At 38.9% G+C, this 19,268-nt stretch overlaps 1 protein-coding gene across 22 annotated transcripts in view; it reads right to left on the bottom strand.

Moving 5' to 3' along the window:
• Positions 1–19,268, bottom strand: part of KIF13A (kinesin family member 13A) — a 202,674-nt gene that overhangs the window by 76,026 nt on the left and 107,380 nt on the right. For all 22 annotated transcript variants that reach the window (XR_006742136.1, XR_006742137.1, XM_045584301.1 and 19 more), the window contains 3 exons: positions 17,895–17,955; positions 1,337–1,429; positions 154–334 (listed from right to left, as the gene is read on the bottom strand). Coding sequence is in view for 20 of the 22 variants with exons in the window: in XM_045584301.1 (XP_045440257.1) it covers positions 154–334; positions 1,337–1,429; positions 17,895–17,955 (335 nt within the window). In the remaining 2 variants the exon portion in view is untranslated. The remainder of the gene's footprint in view (positions 1–153; positions 335–1,336; positions 1,430–17,894; positions 17,956–19,268) is intronic.

Below are 19,268 nucleotides of genomic sequence, written 5' to 3' on the forward strand. Positions count from 1 at the left end.
CATTTTCATTGACTTAGAGAGAGAAGGGAGGAAAGTGAGGAGAGAGAGAGAGAGAGAGAGAGAGAGAGAGAGAGAGAGAGAGAGAGAGAGAGAGAGAGCACGCGCGAGCGCGCGCACGCGCGAGAACAAGCTTAATTTCACCCACTAACTTACCCTTTGGGGTCTAAAAGATCTCGAACTTTCTCATTATAAATTTCCATATAGGATACTTCCACTTTAAAGGTCTGTGACTCATTTTGCTCCAGAGAGATCCTTTTAAATAAAGCACAGCAGAGCCTTGGGATGAGGCCCAGCTGTTCAGCATTGCCCATCATAGAGAAGGATTTTCCTGAGCCTGGAGAAGAGCAAGCAGAAAGAAAAGGAGGATAAACAAGGAAGCAAAATGTAATGATTCCACCATGTAAGTCTTCTACATGTATCAGCCAAGGTCACACAGTGGAAGAGGCAAGTCGGGCTTGACCCCCAAGCCCGACTCTCAAACAATAAGGCTACTATTCTTTCTTTTTCTATAAATGTTCTTTATTGTTGAAAGTATTACAGATGTCCCCCTTCTCTTCCCCCCATTGACTCCTGCACCCTGCTCCCCAGACCACTCTTCTTTCTATTACACTCATGGCCTCTAGTTTCACTCTCATTGTGAGATCCAGAGGGCACCTCATTTACAGGTGGAAAACACAAATATAGCCACTGTAAATATCAACTACATAGTATCAAATAACATTAACAGTATTTACCCCAAACTATTTTATTTGTGAAAGTGCTCTGATATACAGTCTCTAATCTGAGTCTCCTAGTTATCCTGCAATGTAACCAGAAGCAGTATTGTTATGACTGATTGATTGATTCTAACTTTATAGTTGAAATCACAGTGGCTCAGAGAATTCATGGCTGAGACACTAGTATGTTTTTGCTTTACTTGTTTCAACCAACTGTGCCATGAGCGTGGGTATAGTAATCCATCATCATTTCTGTATCCCAGTGACAGTCCTTGGTATAGGATGATACCAAGAGTTTTTAAAAATAGTTTTTATTATAACATTTGTACCGAGAAAAGGGTAATTATTTTTCTAGTTCAAACACAGGTTAAAGCTATAATTTAGGAAAATAACATTTAATAGTTTGAAACTAGGTTTGCTCATTAACACTAAAATTACTCAATTACTGAAACTGTTGAATCGTCAAAAAAGAGGGTTCCTTTTGATTACCTAATTCCTAATTCAGTTAAACCACAAAGGCAGAAGCATTTTTTTCTGTTGCTTCCCAAGGTGTTTTTATTTCTATGTTTTAAGAAATACACATGTAATATCACTGACTGAAAGTAAAAGCAAGGACTTACCTGTCTGTCCATATGCAAAAATACAAGCGTTATACCCCTGAAAGGCTTTTTCAAGAATTCCTTCCCCAAGGCACTTGAAAACCACCTCTTGACCTACAAAAGAAAAAAAAGAAAAAAAAGATGTTTCTTGACATATTTGTATTAATAATTTAGTCACAGTTACCAGCATTCTCTAACTTCAAAAAGATGTTTAAAGTGAATTACTGTGTGCCTTCTATGTGTAGGACCAAGTATTACTAGCTCAATGCATGAGATTTTATTTATTTTTTAAAATATATTTTTATTGAATTTTCACAGAGAGGAAGAGAGAGGGATAGAGAGTTAGAAACATTGATGAGAGAGAATCATCGATCAGCTGCCTCTTGCACACCCCCTACTGGGGATGTGCCCGCAACCAAGGTACATGCCCTTGCTCGGAATCGAACCCGGGACCTTTCAGTCCGCAGGTCGACGCTCTATCCACTGAGCCAAACCGGTCCCGGCTATTTATTTTTCTTAACTATAGCTCAGTACCTGGATGGATTTATAATTCTACCTACTGCTTCCTTAAGGCATTTCTCTAGGTCCGTGGTTGGCAAATTGCAGCTCATGAGCCGCATGCAGCTCTTTGGCCCCCTGAATGTGGCTCTTCCACAAAATACCATGGCCTGGGTGAGTCTATTTTGAAGACGTGGTGTTAGAAAAAGTTTAAGTTTAAAAAATTTGGCTCTCAAAAGAAATTTCAATCGTTATACTGTTGATATTTGGCTCTGTTGACTAGTGAGTTTGCCAACCACTGCTCTAGGCATTAAAATTTCCTTCCCATTATTAGTAGGCCATATGGAAGCATCATTTAAACTTGGTTTCATTTCTTCTCATGAGTTAGCATTAAAATGTCATGAATTCTCTTATGTCCACATCTGGATTCTGAACTAGATTCTCAAGATGAGGAACCATGCCATACATGCTTTGGTTTATGCATGTACCTCTGCATCTAGCATGGGGTTAAGTACCTGCCAGGTGCTTCGAAGCTGTTTATTGCTGGTGGAGGTGATGAGCTGAGCAGAAACACCTCTCACCTCTGTTCTCATGGGGGTTCAGGGACAAGCTCTCTTTGGTGAGGCTGTGTACAGCTTACTGTAGCTCTTGGGGGAGTTCTGTCATTTAGTATAAATATTACAATAGCATCTGTAGCATCCAGCTGAAGAGTAACAGTCTGAAAATATTTTTAAACACTTAAGGTTTCTTTTGCTACTCTTTGGAATTGGTGACATTCATTCCACCATGATTAAGAGGATGAAAATGATGCTCTCCTTCTGCCGCGCTCTTACAGTCCTCAGAACATCCACTATTACAGCCTTTGCAGAAACTACTGGTTTAAGTACCTCTTGCCTCCAATGGCATGGTACCCCTGGTTGATGTCAGAGACTATAATCTGTTTGTCTTTGTAATCCTGGTGCCTAGTACAAAATGTATAATTAATATTTATTGAAAGAACGAGCCTATTTAACCTTTTTATCCTACATAATTCCTTTTACATTTGAAAATAATGCAACAAAATAAATGCTTTTGGGCCCTAGTAGGTTTGGCTCAGCGAATAGAGTTTTGGACTGCGGACCAAAGGGTCTTGGGTTTAATTCCGGCCAAGGGCACATAGCTTGGTCGCAGGCTCCTCCCTGGCCAGGCCTTGGTAGGGGCACATGCAGGAGGCAACCAATCGATGTGTCACTCTCACATTGATCTTCCCCTCTCTCTTCCACTCTCCCTAAAAATCAATGGAAAAATATCCTCGGATGAGGATTAACAAACAAAACAAAAATAATCAATCAATCATCAATCAATCAATAAATGGATGGCTTTTGGGTATATGTTCTTCTTTTATGCAAAGTTGGATCTGATTTTAGCAGTCCCTGTTATACTATGACATATGTTGATTGCAGAAGCAAACTCTTAAAATGTGTAAACGTGAAACAAAATATAATATTTTCAACCCTTAGACTGACAAAAACTAAAATTTTGACAAAATGAGCTATAGCTGGGTTGAGGAAATAGGTATTTTCACAAGCTGTTGTAAGAATCAACAAATGCAGCCATTGTGAAGGAAAACCTAACAGCACCTATGAAAGGAATCTTCCCTCATTGTCTGACTCACTGTGAGACATCTAGCCTAGAGACACAAGGGACTCTTGAAAAGGATGCTCATGGCAGCATTATTTATTCTACTATAAGTTGGAATCAAGTGAAATGCCCTTTTGTAAGGGAGTGGATAAAGTGTGACTATTTTATATGATGTAATATTACAAGTCATGTAAAAACAAGCAGATAAACAATGCTAGAATTAAAAACCATCGTTGAATAAAATAAGTCATGTTAAGACTGTAGTAAAAGCTTATATCAAATAGTGTGTGTGTGTGAGAGAGAGAGAAATCTACGGATACTAAAGTAAAAAAAATGAATTGGAAAAAAATTTACCAAATTTGTATACTAAATTTATATAATCTTACTTCACTATTTCTGACTTCTAACAACCTAGTACAGAGGCTGGTACCTAAGAGGTATTCAAAATACGCTGGTGGAATATGTGGACTTTTTTTCTTTTTATGTACAATTATAAGAGGCTTTGCTAAACACACCATTCATTGAGAAGACTACCTAAAGAATAAGGTATTGTCAAAATTACTATAATATCTATTGAACACTCTTTCAAACTGCTTTTATGTTAAAGCCTGTGTTTATGAAGAAAATATTTGACCCACCCTGTTTCTGACTTTTTATACACATCAATATTTTTCCCCATACATTTTCTCAAAGGACCTTCCTTATTCCATAGGCATTCCCAAGGTCATGCCAAGAGGCTGTCCTTACATCTAGAGCTGAGCGCTATGGTGTAGAAGACGGGATTAAACACAGGCTTGTGAGAACTGAACGTGGTCCTCACAGGTGCCACCTGAAGGCATTCTAAAAGAACTACTCTCTTGGCACACCAAGATGACTGGAGCACTCCCTTTTGATCATCCACAGTGATTAACCAGTTCCCAGGAAGAGTGGGGTGAGGGTAGAGACAAGATGCTTTAGATTTGGATAGCCAAACATCCTGACAATGCTCATGACTTCAATTCTTATTTTTATGTATTTATTTATTTCTAAGACAGTAAGTTATTTTTTAAAAAATTTAAAATGTTTATTGTTTGAAGTATTATGTATGTCTTTTTTCCACCCATTGACCACTCCCTGGCAATAAGGTAAAACCCTTACCACAGTGCCTGGCCATTGTAAGTCAGATTATATTTTAGTTAATATCTATTATTAATATCACCTCTTAAATCTTTCATCTACTATAATTAATTCCGAGATAGAAAGGAGGTGATTATCTCATTTTCATTAAAAAGTTGCCACATCTTTGCAACAATTTTTTGAGGTAATCTAATTTCAAAGATAAAAGATGCCTATTTTTGGGAAAAAATTTTAAAAATCATTTATTATCACTTATTGTTATTTCTCTAGATGCCTTAGAGGTTCCAATTTTAAAATTCCACTGAGAAAAAAAGGTGTGTGTACGTGAACAAGTGTGTATAGTGTGTGTGTACGCGCACGTGTATGCGTCGGGTGTATTATGTGAGGGTTATGTGTGTGTTAAGGATATATGTGTGTTTTGGGTCAGGATGAGGAGAGGAATAAGGAACAGTACCATTACTTGCCAACCCATATTGTTCAGTGCAGGAAAAATATTTGTTATTCTTTTATAATATTAGCATATCTCAGAAAGGTATAGGGGGGGAAAACAACCTAAGACCATATCAATAAAACTATGAATAGAAACATATCCTTATGAAGTTTCCCTTCATTTTCTCTTCCGGTGACCTTTCAGCAGTATGAATTCCTGGCTGGGGTTATACTTCATCAAGTGTTTTGGTTTGGGGACTTTCAGGGCACTGCCGGTACAATAAGAGACAACTAGGAAAGACCAGGCTGCCAACCAAGCCTGAACAGGCACCGTAGAGTCTTTATACAGCCTCTGATGGTCCGTAACAGGCCAGCTCGCCACGAAATACAAACGGTGGCTACACTTCACTCGGTGATAGAGAGAAAATATTAAATCTCAAAGTAGACCGTTATAGGGTCTGGGTTGTTCAAAAGACTGAAGGTTTTTTGCTTTGTTCATTTCTATTTTTTAAACACAGCAGTCCCCTTTTTCATCATAGGAAAAAAACACTTGCCGACAGCTTTAAGAAGCCAAGTTCAGATAAGAAAGGAGTATTTATACTGGATGGTGGGAATCAAGAAATCCACAAAAGATGCACTGTCCATACCCTAAATGTTTCCCGACTACACTTAAACAGAATGAAGTGCTGTTTGTCTAGGGAACTCAGACCAGCCCATAAGGGAAAGTTCAGAAGCCCTGTGGGAAGGAGGATAGAGGAATATGCTTCTATCCTGGAGAAGCCAAGTAAAGCCTTGGGGCTTTTCAGCTGGATGGATGCCAGAGCGGAGGTGGCCACTCTGCAGAAGTCAGCTCCAGAGGCCAGTGCAGGGAGTCACAGAACAAACCTGACCTCGCTTGTTAGTAACCATGACCAAGATGCCAATTTTCACTGTGGGGCTTATGATTAGACCTCCTATAACTGTGTGGACAAGTGTTAAAACACAGGCATGCCCACAGCAACCCATAACACAATGTCAGAACAGCAGAGAGGCTCCTGTGTTGAATTGCTGCAAGCAAAGTTACAAACTGACCCACCCAGCCCTGAGTCACATGTGATACAGGATCTTTGAAAAGGTAGCCCCGAGTCTCCACATGATGCATAACCTGCCCTACTGGGAATAGTAGCAATGGACTCAAAGTTACTGGCATACGCTTCAGGAGCTCAGTAACCAAGGCAATTCCCTCTCCATAGCAGGGCCCTGACAGTAAAGCACAGAAGAAATAGGGATGGGAGGGAAAATGCACCTATCATTCATATGTCTCTCACCTCTGGCACAAGGCACAAGGTGAAACATCACAGTGGGCTATGTTCTAAGATATGGCAGGAAAAAAATGGGAGGTCATACCCTGTTTTACTTGCAATTTGTGTTAAGCAAGGCAGCCTCATGAAGATATGGCTGAATAAAACACTAGGTGTGGCAATATAAGGCTGGACATAACACATACACAAAATAGTTCTCCTTTTCCTAGAGCAGCTGCACAAAGAGCACTCAAGATTTTAACAGGATCAATCATTTTATCAGTTTAACACATTGTCTGTCTCTCATCGGAGTTAGTGTAGAAAAAAAAAAAGGTTAAGCTCGATATTTGTGATTTGGAATTCTTAGGCCTTCTCATTTGTGAGGGTGTATTTCACTTCTAAACAGGGGTGACAGCCATAGCAATTTTGATGAGTCTGAACTTGGCAGGTGGCTCAGCTCCAAGACAGAGCACCTGGACGGTGCAAGAGCAGACAGGTCCTTCTCACATACCTGGAGGGATAGGAATGCACCTAACCTGAACCAGGTTTCAGTAAACCCCTCTCCCAAACAGTGCAACTCTCGGAATCTGTCACATGCAGTGGCTTTAAACCTGGGTTAAGTTAAATGACTCACGACTATGGAGTTCAGATAAAGGAACCAAGGCTTAACTTGGTGACATGGAGTTTAAGTTTTAATCAACTACAGTAGTTTGCCATTAAGGCACCTGCTGGTAAAAGGATCTTGAGAAACTGGGCCTAAGAGGGTAAAAGTTCCATGGTGGCATCCAAGAGCGATCAGCATTGCAGTCCCTGGGAGTCTGACTTGAGGCACAGGGTGGGTCACTCACCCAGATGGGTGTTTCCACTCCAGTGACAGCGCTGGGATGGTCAGGAGTTGGCACTGAAGCTTGGCGCCTTTTCTGTTGCCCGATGAAGTGGCTGACTCATAGGGGGTGGGGGTGGAGGAGGCTTGGTACCCGGGATGAAAGAAAGAAATAAACTACCTTATCTGTGAGGATTGTGTAATAGAAAAGTTGTGGAGTTATCCAGGAGGATATTTTCACATAAAACAACTATAGAAACAGCCAATGTTCTTCATTTCTACCTGGTCAACAGTGTTTCACACTGTCTGTCTCTGATATAGAAGCAGCTTGACTGGACATCTCCTCTGCACTGTGGGGCGCCCAGTATCTGCTGCACTTGAGGGGAGGCTCAGACAAAGCCCAGACCAAACACAGGCCTTTAAGAAGCTTAGAGCACCTCTGACAGGAGGGAGAATGCCTTCAGTATTGTTCCTGGCTAGGTTCCAAGTCAGAGCACTCCTATCTGATTTGCTAAACACAGCCTCTCACAGCCTCTCCTGAGATCAGGGAGAAGAGAGGGGATCCTGGGATTGCGGTAGAATCCATAGTCTTCACGCATCCCTGTCATTAACCAAAATCTACAAAATCTTGTCACTGCGTTCAGCTCGCTCACAGGTAGCAGGGGCTCTGAACCTGTTTCCTCATCTATAAAATGAGGACAATAAAGTTTACACTCAGTGGGGTGTTGCAAATTGACCTGCTGCAGGTATAGAGATGTGCACTGTGTTGGGAACCTGCTGCTCAGAACGATGTTATACCTAAATTACATGATGTCTCTGGGGCCAATAAACATACTCTAAGGAATATATACAGACAAAGAAAGGAAGTGTGGAAGAAGATGGGTGTGTGGATGAAAAGGTGTTACATACTAAATCTGACAAGCTCAGGGGAAGCCTATATGAGGGGCCCTTAAAAAAGTAACCACATAGGATAGTCTGAACATAAAAACTTCTCACTAAAAGTGAGTCATGGTGGTTAGTCACAACTTTGGCCTGTGGCTTCCTTAACCTGTTAACAGAGCGGGAAGTATAAATACGTCAAACGTAAACAATATCAGGTATAGGTAGGACGTATGAATACGTCCTTGAAATATATGTTGTGCCCTGAAACGGGCGGGACGTATATTTCTGAACAACAAAGGTATTAGTCATCCATACATTTCTCCACATGAATTTAAGACACGGAGGAAATCAGTATAATTTCGCTATTGAGAGTGGTGGACGTGTTCTGGGTGAGCAGTGACGGTTACGTACTTACACTTACCTACCTATTTTCGTATTATATATTATTTACTTATATTTTTTTATATCTCCAACCTTTATATAATAAAAAAGCATATAAAATTGATCCAATCATCAATAAATTTGTCAGAAAAGTTTTAAAGTTTTTATGTATGTGAACGAGAAATATGTGTAGATGAATCTCTTTTATTATGGAAAGGGAATTTATCTTGGAAACAATATATATCTATAAAAAGAGCTAGATTTGGAATGAAGTTGTTTATTTTGAGTGAAAGCCAATCTGGATATGTACAAAATATAATTTTATACACAGGCAAGGACACAAATTATGGTTCGAACTACCCACAAGAAAAACAATCAACAAGAATTGTTTTGGAGTTAACACATGACTTACTGAATAAAGGGTATAGGATTTACTTAGATAATTTCTATACGTCAATTCATTTGGCTGAACTCTTGTGTCAAAACAATACAGACATTGTTGGAACAATGAGGATAAACAGAGTCGGAATCCCCAGTGAAATAAAAACAAAAAAAATTACAGAAAAATGAACATATATAAGAATCAAAGACAAACTTATGGTTTTAAAATGGAAGGATAAAAAAGACGTATTGATGCTCAGTTCTATTCATAATGATGAAAAAACAATGATTGAAAAGAGAGGAAGAAGGCAAGGAAAACCGAATGTTGTCCTGGATTATAACAAGAATATGGGCGGCGTAGATTTGGGAGATGGAGTTATGGTGGCCTACATGGCTGCCTGTAATAGGGTAAAAAAATTTTATAAAAATTTTTTTCTACGATTAATTGATATGTGCTGCTTCAATGCATATATAATATTATATACAAAAAAGATAAAGGTCATTTGGATCGATTACACTTTTTGATAGAGTGTGTAGAGAAACTGGGAGATAACAACATAGTGAAAACCCACCCAAAGATATCAACAAGCAGCTCTACATCTAAATCATCACGCTTAGTTGAAAGGCATTTTCCAGAACAAATGAAAAGTGATATAGAAAAAACTAAATCCAGGAAATGCCGAGTTTGCTACAAAAAAGGTGTTAGGAAAGAATCTACATTCTGGTGTCCGGATTGTAAGGTAGCACTATGTATCAACAATTGTTTTAAAATATATCACACGGAAGTTGAGTTTTGAATTTTTACATCTATATTTCAATTTTTAAACTCAATATTTCTATTTTATTTGTGTGCTTTTGTTTATTGTTCTGTAATTGTTAACTTTTTTTATATTTTTTATTGTGTATAGAAATAAAAAAATATTTTTTGTAATCTTTATAATTGTTTATAAAATTATCATTTTTTAATTCGATGTTTCCATTTTTTTGTAGGTATTTTCTATTTGTAATTTTGTATTTTCCTTTGTGCTTTATATATAAATAAATGAAAAAATATATATTTCATTTATTTTAATTAATTATAAATAAAAAAAATAATATAAAATTACGTCCACTGGACGTACTGACACGTCGTAGTGAAAGAGTATGCACCCGTTGTATGTTGCGTAATTAAAAAGGGAACTCCCCGGTTAACAGGTTAACAAAAAGGTCAGTCTTTACTTAAGTAGCCTGTCCATGGTCTTTTTTTGTTTTTAAACAAAGTAATAATTTCTTCTTTTAAAAAAAAATATTTTCATTGATTTTAGAGAAGAAGGGAGAGGGAGAAAAAGAAAGAGAGAGAGGAACATCAATGAGAGAGAATCATTGATCAGTTACCTCCTGCACAGCCCACAATGGGGATCAAGCCTCAACCCATGAATGTGCCCTTAACCAGAATCGAACCTGGGACCCTTCAGTCCACAGGCTGACACTCTATCCACTGAGCCAACCTGGTTAGGGCTCTACAGTCCTTTTGCGTCCAAGATAATATACCTTTGAAATGTCAGAGTAATCCCCTTTTTCTGGACCCCTCAGAGTATAACCTGGCATCAGAGCTGGAGACCACAGAGCCCCTCATGGCTACTTGTTCCCCACACACCATCTGTGTGCTGTAGATGACCATCACTAACTACCCTGTACCCACCAATGCAAAAGAAGTCTGTGTCTCAGGCTTACTTTCCACCAATCCCAGAGATCTCCCACTTTGCTTTCTCCCACCTCCCTACCCTATTACCAATGGATTTCATGTAACCTCCCTTATGTCTCCTCCTTTGATTCCAATGTATAAAATAAGCTGCAAAACTGCCATTGCCAGAAACATTTTCAAACTGTTATAGATTTTGCTTCTTGACAATTGTAGTCAGTTTGGCTCAAATAAACTCACAAAAATTCTCTAAATATCTGGATGTTTCTTAGGTGGACAAGTGGGCTTAAAAATAGAGACACATATACACATGCTTAAAAAAAAAAAACTACAATATTAACTTAGCTCATGTATTTCAGAGAACTTTACTTGACTGGCCTTCACTTATTCATTTCTCTGAATTAACCAGCATTCTTTCCTCCACCTGCAGAAAACACTGGAGCATGCCCACTGCACGTGAAATTGCCCAGCTGCGAGACTGCCCTCTGGACTCCACCAGCTGAGCTACCTTCTTACAGACAGCCAGTTGTGTTAGCTCCTTAACTGGTTTATGTCAGCAGTACTTCTCTGTAATTACATAATTTAATTAACAAATACAAAAAGTTGCTAATTCTAAGAAAATTAAGTTGAATGCTTCGGAACAACTTGGGAAAGATGAAAAGAACTGCCGAATTAGGTGTGACAACTTGTAGAAGATGGCATAAGAGAAAAATCAAGAAGAATTTTGCAATTAGACTGTTTCATAAATGTATTTTAAAGTGGCATGCACCATTTAAAATGAATCTACTTTAACAAACTTTTTAAATGGTCAACCACCATAGCTTCTCATAACTACGATTTTGCTAAACCTAACAACCAATGATTTCTGAGTATTTACTCTATACATAACACTTGCTGAGCCCTTTATATATACTTTAACAGTAAAAACGTTAATACAGTATGCTAAAACAACTATTTTGGAGCTCAGCTAAAAACATTAGTTCTATTTTAGCTGCTGTGAGCTTTTAGAATGCAGATTATGATACATGGTTAAACATTTTTAGAATGTAAATTTTGATGCACAGTTAAACAATGTGACACAGAAACAATTTCTACCTCTGAGCACATAAAATCTGCCACAATGGGAACAGAATCAAACACGGGTGCTCTCCCCACAGCAATGGCCCAGGCTGGGAGGCGCTCAGCTGTCCCCTCACAGGACAAAGCATCGCTGCAGGAGTACCACCTTTCTGCAGGGCATTCACCATGCCCGAAAACACATGGCTTCAGTGAGTTTGAGCAACATGCCATATGGAAGTAATTGTTATTTAATTTCTAAGTCAATAGTTTAGACTCTCTCAGGCCAGGAAATATTCACGCTCGCATTGATCCTCAGATATACCACACCAGACTGAGTTTTATTTTTGGCATGAAGGTTTATACATGTATATGTTTATGAAAAATATTCCCCTATATGAAAGAAACTGACAAAAGGTTAATGGAAATCATTGCTATTGAACAACATGACAAATTTTAGGCACTGTGAAGACACGTTCTTTTATTGGTGAGAAGCCTTAATTCCCATCAGTAGTGATTCAAACATTTACAAAGACCTATTATCTGTTATGATGCCCTCAAGTTCAACAATATTTATTCTGATATAATTTTTTAAAAACTTGTTTTTATTGATTTCACAGAGAGAAGAAGGGGGGGAGAGAGAGAGAAAGAGAGAGAGAGACAGAGAAAGAGAGAGACAGAGAGAAACATTGATGTAAGAGGGAAACATTGATTGGCTGCTTCCTGCCTGCCCCCTTCCAGAGATTGAGCCTGCAATCTGGGCATGCGCCCTGTCTGGGAATTGAGCTAGTGACCTTTTGGTGAATGGAACAATGCTCAACCAACTGAGCCACACCAGCCAGGGCTACAATATAATGCTTTTGTAATCCTGAATGTGCATCTATGTGCATGTAGGGTTGCAAGGGGAAGCTGTGGGTTTATGAGAAACACCATGCTTTGGGTGCCTAATTCTGCAGGTTACTTCTTTTCTTTCTTAGCCCCGGCACAAGGGTTTTTGCTTTTAAAGACTCAGAATTATGTGCTAGGCAAGCATTATTATCACTAGATAACCAAAAGGTAAAACAAGAAGAAATAATACAGTTAAAATGTAAAATGTCTCAAAGCATGATTCAGTGTAATTCAAATGGTTTAACAAACAAGCCTTTGATTTGCCTCTGAAAAGTCCACTTCAACAGCTGTTTGGCCAACATAAAATGTCTAGTTCATGCTTTATCAGAGAGCTGCAGGAAATCTGAAATCAGTCTAGGCAGGGATTTTTCAACCAGTGTGCTGCAAGAATTTGTAAAACATGTAATACCTGAATATTTCATCAGTGGCACCTCTATTCCCTTAGATTGTCAAATAAAAAGATGACAACAGTCAATACAATAGTCGTCTAGTGTAAATGAATCAAAATTATACCGTTTTTTTTTTGTGTCAGATTGACAAAAAAAAATATTTTTAGTAGTTTATGTGCCATGAGATGAAAAAGGTTGAAAATCACTGGTCTAGGCCTATGTCTCCTCCTTTTACAGACGAGGAAACAGATCCCCAAAGTTTGTAGCTCGCGGCAAAACCAGGTCTTGTAAACACTAGTACAATGTATTTTCTTTCCGAAGATGCTACTACCCTTACTCCAGCTACATTGTGACAATAATAAAGATGACAAATATTATGTGAGTTTTCCCTATGTGCCAAGTACTGGCTTAAAAACTTCACATGAACAGGTGCTTTAGTCCTAAAGTCAGAACTATTATTATCTTTATTTAACATAGGAAGAAACAGAAGCAAACTGAGATTAGTAACTCACCTGACCTTACACTGATAGAAGGTGGTGAAGTCATAATTTGAACCCATGCAGTCCTTCAATCACTCCATCCCACTGCAATGCCATTACACATATTGTAGCACTAAGAGTTTCTAAATCAGAAAGCCTGAAAGAAGTTCCTGCTATATCGCTTAATGAACAGCATAACATAAACCTAATGAAGAACTGAACATTTTACACACCACATGAAATTTGGAGTCCCTGTTTCTTTTTGTTCCTTTAATCCATGCACTTACATTTCTCTCTCGCCCTCTGCTCTTTCTGCCCGCCCCTCTCTACCCCCAAGTTTCAAGAGCTGCCTTACAAGCTCTGATTCAGTATCAATGATGCCATTATTCATGGAGCCTGGCAAGTAGGTTGGTTTTAAAACACACAAGCTTCCCCTTCTCCATTTCCTCTATTTCCCATCAGAGAGTAAATACGTATCTCTTAATGTTTCCATTCATAATTAAGAAGGAATCGCTATTTTTTAAATGAAGATAAAGGCAAATTACCCATCAACTAAAATACTAGTAACATATTTACTAAGCAGAATACAAAGAATGCAAACAAACCTGAGAGGATAGCAAGCAAGAATTTACTTTCTGCTAAGGCAGTCACAGTATCTGAAGAATAAGAAATTTTCACCCACAGTTTTGTCAGTAGACATTGCTCTATCAGCCTAGAGAATCCTATTTCAGGGCTAAATGGAACATAGTATTTGACGTGATTATACAAACTAAAATTTAGTAAATTTTAGGCTATCAGTATATTTAAAAACCAGTTTTACTTTAAAAAATATTTCTGAACATATTATTTATAATGAAGAGGTACAGAAATCTTAAGTTTCATATGATCTGTACTTAATAAAGTTATTTTTAACTTAAAAAATAGTTTGTCCTGCCCTAGCCAGTTTGTCTCAGTGGGTAGAGCATCATCAGCCTGCAGACTGAAAGGTTCCAGATTCGATTCCATATTCGACTCCAGTCAAAGGCGCATGCCGGGGTTGTGGGCTCAGCGTGCAGGAGGCAGCTGATCAATGATTCTCTCTCATCGTTGATATTTCTTTCTTTCCCTCTCCCTTCCTCTCTGAAATCAATAAAAATATATTAAAAAATAGTTTGTCCTATATTCAAAGACATGATTGAAGGCTAGAATGGCCTCTCTGGGCAATAATGGAGGATGTGATTCTAGGAGATATGGAAAAGAACCACCTTCCTTAGGCATTATTTTAATCACATCTCTCCAAAAGTCCGCCCCCCCCCTTTTTTTTTTTTACCATATCAGTCTAAATTTCTTAGTCTAGCTTTTAAAATTTCCTATTATTTGGCTTCACTCAATATGTACAAATGGATCTCCCACTGCTTCCCCCAAGATGCACCTTCTACTCAGATGAGTCTATACACCATGCTCTCTCCCACTTCTGCACCTTCACTTATGGATAAGGCAAATGATGTACTATTTATGGACACCCTCCTTGAATCAGCATGTTAAGTTACCTATTTAACCCTTGTAATAGCATATGAGATAGGAACTACCATTTCCATGTTTCCCATTTTACAAAAAAGAAACTGTATCTCAGAGAGTTTAAATTGTCTAAGAGAACCAAAGCAGGCATCCTGAGTCTTAAACCCAGGTGTGGCTCTGAGTCCATGTGCTGTCCTTGGTATCATGCTGCTTCCGCCCACCTGGAAGCCCTCTATTCTACCCTGTGGCTAACCCTAGTATGCTAAGCGTCTGTGTCCCGTTCCAGTCCCACCTCCTCTAGGAAGCCTTCCCCAGCAATTGTACTCTTACCAGATTTTGCTCCTCCTTTTAATTTTACACTTAAAACTTGTAAAATTTAGAGTTTAAATATTATAATGTTTACTGTTGTTTGTTATGCATTCTTTTGCTTCCCAACTTAGTTTTTAATTTCTCAAAGGCTTCCTAGGCTGCACACACAGTAGGGGATTCATGAATACTTGAGGAACTATTCTGGCTTACTGGGTTATATTAGAGGAACAAACAATAACACTTGGCTGGAGTACAGAAAGAGTGGGAGGGAATCAGGGAGCAGAGGGAGGGTAGACTGGAGCTATCTAATAAAGGACCTTAAATGCCATCTAAGAAATACAGTTTAAATCTACAAGTGATGAGCAGTCCTTGAAAGTATTTGAGAACTGAATGAGAAGAATTCTAATTTGGAAGGATGTATCTAGCTGTATCCTGAATCACATCAATGCAACAGGATGAGACTGGGCTTTGTATAGCCATAGCATTTGTCCTCATTTGTTTCGGTTACAGTAGGAAGTGTTTTGCTTTTGTTGGTTATTTATATCCAAAAGCACACACCCAGCACAAAAATACACACAGTGCTAACAGTCAAGGCAGACTGCTCCAGACTCTGTAGAATGTATTTATTTATTTATTTATTTATTTATTTTTAAATTTAATTTACTGGGGTGACATTGGTTAATAACATTATATAGGTTTTAGGGACACAGACTACATGGAATTATTATCTAAAGTCCCAAAGGACCAATAAAAAGACACATTAATTATAACCAACATTAAGGACTATTCATTCACATTAATAAAATACACAGCTAACGTTGCAAAACTGGTGCTTGAAAAGAAAGACCAATTTACCCAATGTAAATAGCAGAAGGAATTTCCCTAGTTCAAGATTGTTAACTTTTGAAAAATATACACATATCAAATAATTTCTCAACAGGTTTGCTTTAGATGGCTGTCAATAAAATTCCTTCAAGCAAGCAACTTCCTTTTACTCTCTAAACTAAGCCTACATACTCTCAATCCTTTCCTCACTTTTTCTTTTTTTATAAGTAAATGGAAAAGTCAGTCAGCTGATCCTATATAATAAAGAGGTAATATGCAAATGGCTGTTTATACCGTGAAGCTTAACAACCAAACAGCAGGAGGGCTACGAGAGGAGAGCTACAGGAGGGTGGGGCAGTGGGTGGAGAGCTACAGGAGGGCGGAGAGATGTGAGTGGCAATGGGCCCAGGGGCCCCTGAGGCAAGTGGCAGGGAGCTAATCGTGCATGGATTCGTGCACTGGGCTACTACCCGAAAATAAGACAGTGTCTTATACTAATGTTTGCTCCCAAAGATGCGCTAGGTCTTATTTTCAGGGGATGTCTTATTTTTCCATGAAGAAGTATATGGTACACATTTATTGTTAAATGAAAATAAAGGAAATTTATTACCTGTATATGGTCCGGTAGTACGGTAGTTGTCAACACAAACCAGACAAACTGTGAATCCTACAGTATCAAGAATTTACTCATTTATTCAATGACAATCATGTCATCATCTTCTGGAACATCATCATAACAATCCAATTCCTGAATTTCCTGGTGAATTTCTTGTGACTCCATTTCTTTCAGAATCAGTGGACCAAATCTCTTATGTTTAGCCTGAGGCGGAGGCGGGGGGGGGGGGGGCTTATTTTTTGGGAGGATGCCTTATATTTTACTCAGAAGGAAACCTGTAAGTAGGTCTTATTTTCGGAGGATGTCTTATTTTCGGGGAAACACGGTAGTAATCTTATAAATAGAAATGGAAAAAATACTCATTATGACCCTACTAGAGGCCTGGTGCATGAAATTCTTGCACTTGGGTATGGGGTGAGTGTCTCTCATCCCAGCCTGCACCCTCTCATAGTCCAGGAACCCTCGCTCCTTACCACCCACCTGCTCGCTATTCCATACTGCTTGGCTCACTGCTCCTTAGTGCTGCTGTGGAGGCAGGAAAGGCTCCCACCACTGCATCTGCGCTCACCAGCTGTGAGCTTGGCTTCTGACTGAGTGGGGCTCCCCCTGTGGGATCGCACTGACCACCAGGGGCAGCTCCTGCATTGAGCGTCTGCCCCCTGGTGGTCAGTGAGCATCATAGTGACCGGTTGTTCTGGTTGTTCCGCTTAGGCTTTTATTATATAGATGTCTAGGAAAGGCGGACCCAATTGGAAGGGAAGGAATTAGACTCTTCACTAAATCAAATATTTCACTCTAAGCTGAAGCAATTGTGATGAACTTCTAGGAAAGGCTAAAATTCACCTATGATCACAAATAATAAAATTAGCAGTCATTTATGTCTGACAGAAAAGGGATAAAATGCCTCATGATAAACCACTAGGCAAAATGTGGAGCTAGGAGGCAATGTTTCCCTGAGGAAGGTGTGTTTTGCTAATATTATACCACCACCAGCTGCTTCGGAACATTCAGAAAGTCCTGGAAACCAATGGCACCTGTGCTTTGCTTAACAGGAGCTGTGCATTGGCTGGAAGTTAACAACGGGGAAAGGCATGGCACATTAAACCTCTTCTTATGGGACAATCACAACAGCTACCATTTATGACTTGAGATGGTTCCCCCATTATCTCTAACCCTTGGAGCACCCCTGAAAATACTAATATTCCCTTTACAGGCTGAAAACAACAACACCTGTCCATGACTTCAGCGAGTAGTGGTTGAGTCAAATCTTGAAATCAAATCTATTGACTGACTTCCAAGCGCATGCACTAGATTGGAAAGAATGACTGCAAATTTTATGGGGAAAACAGAACTCCAGAATAATTAAAGAAAACAGGTGTAATGGAAAAAAGAGGCCCAACCTTTAGCTGCAGAAAGACAGCCAACTTACCAGCATACTTTGCGGTGTTAGATTCATCCATGGACCAAAAGCAATAATCAAAGGCAAATACCTGAGTAAAAGAACAAAATGTTAAACTTAAAAATTAATTAACTTCTATGAATAAATCAGACTTCAAAAAACAAAAAAAAAAAACAAAAAAAACAAAAGCAACAACTCACTGATGAAGATGAGAATGCCTGCTACTGTCACCACAGGTTTGATGCTTTGTTAACCCTGAAGATTCTTTTATTAGACTAAACTGATGGTTATCTTCTTGTATTAGACTAAGTTATAAATGAAAATTGCTACTTATCCATAATTCAAACAAGCATACATCTTAACCAACATTTAAAAAAATGATACTTTCAGTGAGAAAAAAACAATGACTTCTCTCCAAGTCAACAGTCCCACAGTTCCAGCACCTGCTGTAACCCTCCGGCTGGATCTCCCAGAGCGTCTCAAGAAACACTAAAATGATCAACTTTCACTTAAAGCAATTCCTCTAACTTTCCATGACGCTACTATTTCCAGCATAGCCAAGGCTCAAAACCCTCCACACTGCCATCTTGGACACCATTCCCTTTTGTTTCAGCATGCAATCTTGGACCCAGTGCTAAGAAATCAGTAATTCACTCTTGCATGTGTTCATTTTCTTATAGTTACAGAGTGCCTACAGTGTTATCAGGACGACTGATGCTGCTTCCCTAAGTCCCTCACCTAATCACTGTTTTCTATGCATATAACCATCACCCATTTTCCGGCCATCATTATTAAATGCTTAGGGCAACATTCCCTAAAATGTGGCTCAAAGAACAAAAGTTTCTTGAGAAAGTTCATAAAAAAGATTAAATCATGTTAGAAATTGTGTACATTTTGCCCTAATTCGAGATTCTCAATATTAAAGGCTCTGAAAAGCCCTACAGCAAATACATCCATTTAATTGTTTAACTTTTTATTTCTCCAATTAATTTTGGTGAGGAGACCCTTTCTTGTGTAACACCTGTTAACCTGCCTTGAAACTAGTATTTCTCGATATACCTACCTTAGCTAACTCTGGCCTAGATACCTCAGCAGCCACTTTCTCCTGGCTCCCTTTTATAGCCTTTTCACCATGTAGTCCAAATAGCAAATTACAAAACTTCCACGGAGAGGGACCCTTTAGTGCTTATCATTTCCAAGGGATCTCAAGCTCTGAGCAAACAGAACTCAGGGTCTTTGACCTGGCATATAAGACTGGTCACAATGAGGCCTTCCCAGCCCAAATCCCCCAACTTCTTCATGCTTCATGTCTGAATCCCCTAATATTCAGACAAATGTTCTTTGCTTGTCGAATACCAGCCTAAGGCTGAAATTAATTATGTCTAAGATTTCATTCTCCTTATT

The sequence above is a fragment of the Pipistrellus kuhlii genome, unplaced genomic scaffold (assembly GCF_014108245.1).
Source record: "Pipistrellus kuhlii isolate mPipKuh1 unplaced genomic scaffold, mPipKuh1.p scaffold_m20_p_2, whole genome shotgun sequence".
Taxonomy (NCBI): Eukaryota; Metazoa; Chordata; class Mammalia; order Chiroptera; family Vespertilionidae; genus Pipistrellus; species Pipistrellus kuhlii.